Source organism: Amblyomma maculatum, chromosome 1, assembly GCF_055883805.1.
Source record: "Amblyomma maculatum isolate TAMU_Amacu chromosome 1, ASM5588380v1, whole genome shotgun sequence".
Classification (NCBI taxonomy): domain Eukaryota; kingdom Metazoa; phylum Arthropoda; class Arachnida; order Ixodida; family Ixodidae; genus Amblyomma; species Amblyomma maculatum.
The window spans coordinates 297,379,111-297,388,047 of NC_139344.1; the positions used below are offsets into that span (position 1 = coordinate 297,379,111).

Sequence of the window (8,937 nt, forward strand, 5' to 3'; positions counted from 1 at the left end):
CCAAATTCTGGAGATAAAGCACTTCGCTTTGCAAGCCTTCCTGTTGCTCACAGTACATTTGAAGCACCCTTACATGCTTGTCACCCTCATATGCTGACACTTTTCCTCTGAAATGTCCTCGTAGTCATCCGCTATGGCACATGTGCCATTTACTTGCGCGAGAATTGCACAGTCTGTAAGCTCTTCGGGAGCACACAAGATCCACATCTGCAGTTATGAATTCCTCAAAAGATTCTGGTACCTCAGCAGTCTTTTGGATGTTCGCCCAAGCTTCATCTTCAAGGAAGCTTTCCAAAGTATCCAAATATGGGCCCTCTTACATCTCGTCACCACATTTAAAGCCTACTTGTCAGAAACGGTTTCTCACAGCTTCACTTTTCAGGCCATTCCAGACACCTGATATCTCCTGAACAGCAAACTTTGCATCAATTACTATTGTACAGTCTTGCTGTCTGTTGAGCAACAGCCTTTCTACCAACCTTGTTTTGTATAGCAACTTGACTGAGTGCATAATGCTTTGTCTATTGGTTGAAGGTAGGGTGTGGAGTTTGGAAGGAAAAAATAACTTTGGTGTTGCAAGAAGCATTGTCCGCAAAGAGAAAGAGATCAGAATTCTGAGCTTTCATCTTGTGATCAAATTTTAACAGCGAGCAGTTAAAAATGCTGGATGTCATTCATGCATTTTGATTTGCTTCGTAGGTCACAGTAATGCGATGCCAGTGGCTGAAACAACGGGGTTGTCTTGATTTTCCATTCATGGGGAAACACTACTTCCAGTTCCTGACATATACAGCAAAAACGATGCTGATATGGAACAGAATTTAGCTAAGGGAAACTGAAGTGCATCATGTACGAGTTGGCACGCTTCAGCTGCATTGCATGAGCACACCTCGGTTGTGTCTCTTCTAAATAGTGAAGAATGTACTCCAGGGACCTGAAAAACGTTGTTCTTAGTAACCGAGTGTCTCTTGTAACCATGTCTCTTGTATGCAATGTATGGCATACATGGGAAAACCAACCAAACTATTTTCAAGTATCTCTTATAACCGAGTGTCTCTTGTAACAGTGTCTCTCTCAACGAGATTTAACTGTATTGCAGAGGGCACGTTTTCTTGTAAATTTGGCTGCAGTCCGACACTGTGAGCGTCGCTAGCTGCTGCACTAGTGAAGTGACGGTGGTGCCACCTCTAGATGAATCCTGTGGCCGTTCCCCTTTGCCTTTTTCAATCCATCTCTCAACACAATTGGAGACAAACCCCTTATTTGCAGTGCAGTCCCAAAGCTGTAGAAAAGTTGCATTTTCTGCTCTGCTAGCAAGTCAAGTGATAGCAGGTATCTTAATGACCAGTGCATTGTATTCATGCCTTGGTTCCGATTATAACAGGACATGCACACCAGTGAACTTAAAGGGAAATTCGTGTAACTACAGTAGGGTGCCTAGAAGAGGAGGTGTAGAGGAGTGGCTCGTTATTGCTGCTAGAGGAAAACAGCACTGCACCAACAGACTTATGCTGTTTGCTTATGCTTGCTGCATGCTGGCAAAGGTCAGCATCAAAGAAAAAAATCTCAAGGATGGTGCTCCTGGGTGTAAGTTCATCCTGATATAAACTGTGTTTGAAAAACTGTCCATATGCAGACTTGCCAAGATCAGTTCCCGAAGTGGGCATGTGCCATTCCACTGGTTTGCAAAAGATACTTTGATGCAATTTATGCATATTGTTTTGCCTTTAAAACTGACAAACAATGCTCTAAAGCTGCACTTGCAGTGTGCTGCACATCTCTCAAGTTCGTGTTTTGCTGATAGCCTGTTGTCAGGCATATCCAATGCTAATTCAATCAGATTGTGAACGGGGAATTCTGTGTGACGCTCAGGTGTGCTGTTTCCGATTATACAATTTTCAAAGAGGCAGGCAACTCAGAGAGCTGTGTTCATCTGAAGAAGACGTGCAAAGAACCAAAAATATGCTCGTACGAAGAAGGAAGGGCGATAAATGTGGAGGAAACACAAGGTCGGAGCACTCGGTCTGATTGTGTGTGCATGGCTGACAAGCTTCAGGTGGAAATCTTGTGGTTATGAAAAATTCCCACTTTTTTCCAGCTGAAACCAGTTGAGGGCTAACTGGTCCCCATTGGTTCTACCTGAGCAGCGCTCAAGCTCTGTTAATTTTCTTGTTGGTACCAACCAGAAAATTAATAACGAGTTTGAGCACTGCCGGGTAACTGTACAACAAAATATGGTAATGCTTTGCCGTTGCTGCTGTTGCCAGGCTTGCCTTGTCACATTTGTCGTACGGTAGAAGTAACCATACACAGTAATCGTGTTTACCGCATTATGATGCTTAAACTACCTGCAGTTTACAAAGGTTCGACAGAGAGGATGGCAGATTTCCTAGCAACTGGTGGTTGATTGCGTAATAATCGAGTGCTGCTGTGGCAGGCAGAAACGGACTGCTTTTGAACATGACACCCGCCACCAAGAAAGGGGCATAAGAATAAACTTCTCTGTGGGGGTCATGGCAGACTTCACGTACAAGGAAAAGGAAATACTGTGTAAACAATTGGGCAATAAAAACAATCTGCCCCAAAAAAGATCCATGTAAATTCACTGGCTTCAAATAACATTGATAAAATGTGTGCTTGCTTTCAGCCAGTAGTAAACTCTCATAAGGTTCAGAGAGGTACCCAAAACTGCTACTATAATATAAGCTTTGATGAGTCTGATCGAAGGACTGTGAAACATATTTCTACAACCTTGTCAATTGATGTGCGAGCAAGCAGACACACGGGACCAGTTTTCGCAGCTCCCTTTCAAGCTCTCCTCAGCGGTGCTACACAATGCTGAAGTAGTGAGTGCCATATGGAAAGTACCATTCTTTTTGGCTTTGTGCCATTGACGATGCAAGAAACAATCTGCTTTTTTGTCTGGTTTTGACCAAGTGCTGCAGCAACAAAGCCCCGATAATTACCATTTCGTTCACTTTTGCCTATATGTCGTCTCATATTTAATTGGTGGCAAAAATGATAGAATGTAAAAATTTTCTACGGTCAGGTTCACCTTTTCATGCCTCAACATCACAGCATATTCTCCGTCGCTTGTCTGAAATAACTGAGGATTTCTTCATGACTTGAGGAAAAGGAGTAGGCTGAGCAGTGGATTTGACTAGTGGCACTAGCTGGCAAGCCAGTTTGGATGCTTATTGTGGCAGTGAACAAGTTGCTTGACTGCTGGTCCCGTCAATTTGGGTTCCAGCCATAGAAAAGCAAGGCACTGTGCAGTGGAGCCTGTAGCCCCTGTAAACCAACCATTGTATCGCTGCTGTGTTCACTTTTCTGCAAATAGTCAGGACCAAATGCCACTGTTAAACCAAAGGTCTTGAGACACTTGGTGTGTGAACCTTAGGTATGATAGGTAAATAGTCTGTCTAAGAATTTGTCTAATCCTCCAGTAAAAGTTGGGTTGCTTCTGACAGACAACATTGTAGGCATGATATGTGTTGGCAATTTCAGGGACCCATGTGGATCAAGAATGTCACGGAGTTCAAAAGAAGCTTGGGCCTCTACCCTCTACCAAAGGCATTCATTAATGTACAACCACTTCAATCAGGAGCTAAATCAAAGTTATAACCAGCCATAAAAGAGATTTGTGGATTTGATGAAACAAATTTGTGCTAATAAAAAAGGTTGTGCCTTGGTCGTGCGTACATGCATGGTTATATTTCATATGTATATCAATTAATTCAAGTGAAAATAACCAGTAACTGTTATCAGAAAGCATTATTTGGTGCTTGACGTCCCCAAGGGGTAGTTTGTGAATGGTACCTCGAGAGCATTCATAAATTAAGAGTGCCCTTGCTCACCGGTTGGAATGACCTTTCAGGGCATTTTTTATTTGACTGTTACAAATATGCAGTGCATTCACTCATAATTTGTGAAACACTGTGCTGTTTATAGGGCATGCTTAGTAGGCTTCACCCTAGCTGCTCTCTATTGGAGCATCACTGTTCCCCTGGCACTGTAATTTGAAAAGGGATGTTGTGTTTGGTAACTTTGGCAGAAAATAGTGCCATCAACAGGATTGCTCACTTTTATTGAAACCAATAGTAAATGCCTTCAAACTGGTACCATATTTACTCTAGCCTAGGCTCTTCTTGATAGCAAGCTGACACTTGAGAAAGTTTAAGGCCTAGAAAAAAATCACTGCCTCTCCCATAATCTGTAAGCATGAAATTCTCTGTGGTGGCCTTCGCATATGTGTGAGCAGCCGCATAATCATTGCAGCAGGAGCAAGCAATCTTTTGCTGTATAACTCTCAAAGCGATCACTCCTCTCATCTGGCTCCATTGCTCCCACACTGAAAATGTGGAAGCACGCCATATTTTAATTAGGTTGGACACCAGATTTGGTCAAATTTTGGGGGCCTAAAGGGCCAAATTTTGGGGCTCGCCCAAATAAATTTGGTGGTCAATGAATTGGCCATACTCAAATTAGGTTGGCCATCAATTTCAGTCAAATTTCGGGAGTCCAGAAGACCAAATTTTGGGGTTGGCCCAACTAAATTTTGAGGTCACTGAAATGGCCATCCTCAAAGTTGGTTGGACACCAACTTCGGCCAAATTTTGAGGGTTCAGAAGACCAAATTTTGGAGTTGTCCCAAATGAATGTACAGATCACTGGATTGGCCATACTAAAATTGGGATGTATACCAATTTCATGGGTCCAGAGGGCCAAATTTAAGGGTTAGCCTGACTAAGCTTTAGGGTCACTGAATTGGCCATAGTTAATTTAACAGTCAATTTAGGTTGGACGCCAATTTTGGGAGTCCCCCCGCTGGGGTCACCTGTTAAAGCAGGTGTTTGCATGTACTGTGCGACACCACGGAACCCGAGCACCCACGCTTAGGCATGTCTGGGGAAAAGGGGATCCTGGTGGTTGAGCTAATGCCGATTGTTTGGACTTTTAAGGCCCCTCGGCGAGGACAACACACCACTTTGGCCCACGCTTCCCACAGACGACACCTCCGGGCTGACCCACCCCGGGGAAATCAGCAGTCGCCCTTTCCTGTCCTCCCTGCCATCTTTCACTTTCCTATCTCCTTTCTTACAACTGTCCCATCTCCTCTTCTTTTCTTGGTTTTTTCCTTCTTCCAGGCGGCAAGGGTTAACCTTGTGTGGCTAACCACCCTGCATTATGCCATATTTGGTTATAGTCTGGGTGTACAGCTGGCATAGGCAGGGCTGCTTCCAAGTTCCTGCCGCATCCCCTCGTTGGGCCAGGCTGGGGTGGCAGCCCTCGTTGGACCGGGGTGGCAGCCACCCATCACGGAGGTGTATGGCTGCCACCCCGGCCAAAAAACAAAGCTTTTTTTTTTATGGCTACCTCTCTACTACTAAATGATCGGCCTCAGAAACGATGTCGCACTGACGTCACAGCTTAATTCCTTCAAACGAAGGTCATGAACTTTCCACGCTACCATGTGATCCACAGTGAAAATCAAGAGAAGACTGCCCGGATTGTATCACCATTCATAGTCTCTAAGACCACTACTGATGTTATAGGACGCGGATACAAAGTCAAAAAGTTGCCAAACGGTGATCAGCTACTGGAAATACTCTATAAACACCAATTTGAAAAACTGCCTCGGCTGACTTCGTTTGGAGAAATCCCCCTAACCATCAGTCTCCACCGCTCTTTGAATACCGTTCGTGGAGTAATCTCAGACTATGACCTCATACACTTAATAGAAGAGGGACTGCTTGAATGACTGTAAGAACAGAATGTGACAAATGTGCACAGAATAAAAATACAGTGAGATGGGAAAGAAATACTGACTAAGCACTTCGTGTTCACATTAGCCTCGAGCAAACTCCCAGAAACTGTTGAAGTAGGATACATGAAGATAAATGTCAAACACTACATTCCAAACCCACGTCGTTGCTACAAGTCAGAAGTATGGCCACAGTTCCCAAAGCTGCAGGGGCCAACAGACCTGTGCGAAATGTGCTCCGCATAAACATGCTGCCGAAAACTTTCAAAACGAATCATATCTGTGCGTAAACTGTGAAGGTGACCATGCAGCCTATTCACATACCTGTCCAACATGGAAAAAGGAAAAAGAAATTGTAACACTGAAAGTCACAGAGAACATTACCTACAAAGAAGCTCGAATCCGACTGTCATTGCTGCACCAACCTGCATACTCTGTTGTGGCGCAAGAGTGCGCGGCGCTGCAGCAGGCTTCAGCACCTGCCCAGGCCAAAAACAGTGAGCCTGGCGCAGGGGCATCTGTGCCCCAGGTGGCAGTGGCTCGTACTGCTCCACCTCACACTAAGCAGGCCGTGCAGTCTGTTCAGCCAACCGGCCACAAGGCCTCCCTGCACACGGGGAAACCAAACTCAAATCCCTCCATGCGTTCTGCACGGACGTCTATTGCATCAGAAGATGCAATGGACACAACAAACCAAGATAGTCCTGAACCGTCGACATCCCAGAGGCGGCGGGACTCTTTGGAAAAAGCTAAAAAAGACAAACTCCGAATTACGGGGCCAAAAGCTCACTAGTTCGTTTCTATTTACCCACATAGGATAGGATGGCTTTCATAGTAAATTTGAACTGCAGGGGACTGACAAATAACTTACAGGATATAAAAGACATATTAGCTGTACACTCACCTTTCGCTCTATGCTTACAGGAAACTAACCTGGATCCCCAGCCACAAGAATCTTAAAAAAATTATAACCTCTTTCGCTACGACAGAGAGCAGGCAAATAGACTCTGTGGCGGCGTTGCCATCCTAGTTCAAAACAGTATTGCAGCTCGGGAACTTAAACTAACAACTTGGCTGGAAACTGTGGCCGCCACTCGTAACTTACCAAACAATCACTATATGCAGTGTGTATCTCCAGCCACATATTAATGTAACTCTTAATGAATTAGAAGACCTTTTAAATCAACTGCCAGAACCTTTTCTGCTGGCAGGAGATTTTAACGCCCACTGTTCATTTTGGGGGAGTGAAAAAACTGACATGTGAGGCCAGATTATAGAGGATTTTATTTTATGCAATAACGTTTGCTTGCTAAACACCGGTAAACCTACTTACTGCTCCCCAAGATCGGAAAAAATGAGCTGCATAGATTTGTCTTATAGCTCACCCAGTGTTTTTAGCGATTTTAATTGGGATGTTGTGGACAACCCCTACGGGAGCGACTACTTACCCACACTTATCACTTTATAATCTGCATCAAATGTCATCCCCAGAAAACCACGACGCTGTAAACTTCATATGGCAGACTGGGATCTTTTTAAAACGGAAGCTAATTTAGATGAAATCTTTCAGAAACTCATAATATTGACAAACTAACAAATTGTTCACAACTTGTATCATAAATGCTGCCCGCCTGGCTATTCCACAATCCACAGGAATGGTAAAATGCCACCACAAAGTATGGTGGTCCTGCGAATGCAGAGATGCAAAAAAAAAAAAAAAGCTTGGGGAATATTTTGAAGGTATCCGTCACAGGAAAATCTGATACTTTTTAAAAAGGCGCGAGCCAGGGCCCGGTATATTCGCCTAAATGTGGAAAAAACATCCTGGAAGAAATACATATTCTTTATAAATAGCTCAGTCATTTCCAAAAAAATGTGGGAACAGGTACACAAACTAAACAGTACTTACTCTCCCTTAACAATTCAGGTTTTAACACCCCCAGGAGTATCAACAAGTATAGAAGAACAGGCGGATATACTAGGCGAGCACTACTACAATATTTCCAGTTCTTCCAACTACCCAGAAAGTGACTCAGGCTATGAGAGGCGCCGTAGTGGAGGACTCTGGAAATTTCGACCACCTGGGGTTCTTTAACGTGCACTGACATCGTACAGCACACGGGCGCCTTGCTTTTCGCCTCCATCGAAAAGCGGCCGCCGCTTTTCATGGAGGCGAAAAGCAAGGCGCCCGTGTGCTGTACGATTTCAGTGCACGTTAAAGAACCCCAGGTGGTCGAAATTTCCAGTGTCCTCCACTACGGAGTCTCTCATAGCCTGAGTCTCTTTAGGACGTTAAACCCCACAAACCAAACCATCTTTTTTAAGGTACAAAAACACGGCTGAAAAACAAAGACTTCCAACAGACAGAGGTAAAAACGAACCATACAATAGTTTAATCACACTTCAAGAGTTGCAGAAAGTCCTAGCTGCTGGCAAACAGACTGCGCCTGGCAAGGATGAAATACACTTCGAAATGCTTGCACATCTATCTGATTCCTCAGTGCACGCACTTTTAAATTCTTCAACAAGATATGGGTACATGGAAAAATGCCAGAAGCCTGGAAAGAGGCTCTTATTGTGCCTTTCCTGAAAGCCGGAAAGCCACCAACCTCCCCCGGTAGCTACAGGCCCATAGCTCTCACCAGCTGTCTGGCAAAATCTTTTGAAGCCATTTTAAACATCAGACTAACCTTCATTTTAGAGTCTCGCCAACTTCTCGATAATCATCAGTGCGGTTTTAAAAAAACATGCTCGACTACAGATCATTTAGTTCAACTCGAAAATACAATTAGCATTAATACACAAACAGCACTGTCTTGCTGTCTTTTTTGACTTGCAGAAGGCATTCGGCACCACATGGAGATACGGAATACTGCGGGACCTCTGAAATTTAGGCATACATGGCAGGATGCTGAAAGTTTTGAACGACTTTCTGTCCAACCGTAAATTTCAATTTCGCCTTGGCTCAGTCCTGTCAAAAACCTTTACCCAGGAAAACAGTGTCCCTCAGGGCTGTATTTTAAGTCCCAAACTTTTTATTGTAAAAATGAATTCAATTAACAGAGTAATACCTAAATCTATTATGTATTCAGCCTATGTTGATGATCTTCAGATAGCCAGCACCTCCTCAAATGTATCAACCTGTGAAAGACAAGTACAATTAACAATAAGTA

The 8,937-nt window shown here is 43.9% G+C and overlaps 1 protein-coding gene across 1 annotated transcript in view; it reads left to right on the forward strand.

Annotated features, from left to right (window-relative positions):
- Window positions 1-3,701, forward strand: part of Ide (Insulin degrading metalloproteinase) — a 192,390-nt gene extending 188,689 nt beyond the window's left edge. The window contains exon 27 of the mRNA XM_084591631.1: window positions 3,508-3,701. Coding sequence (XP_084447757.1) covers window positions 3,508-3,624 — 117 coding nt within the window. The 3' untranslated portion in view covers window positions 3,625-3,701. The remainder of the gene's footprint in view (window positions 1-3,507) is intronic.
- Window positions 3,702-8,937: the final 5,236 nt, after the last annotated feature.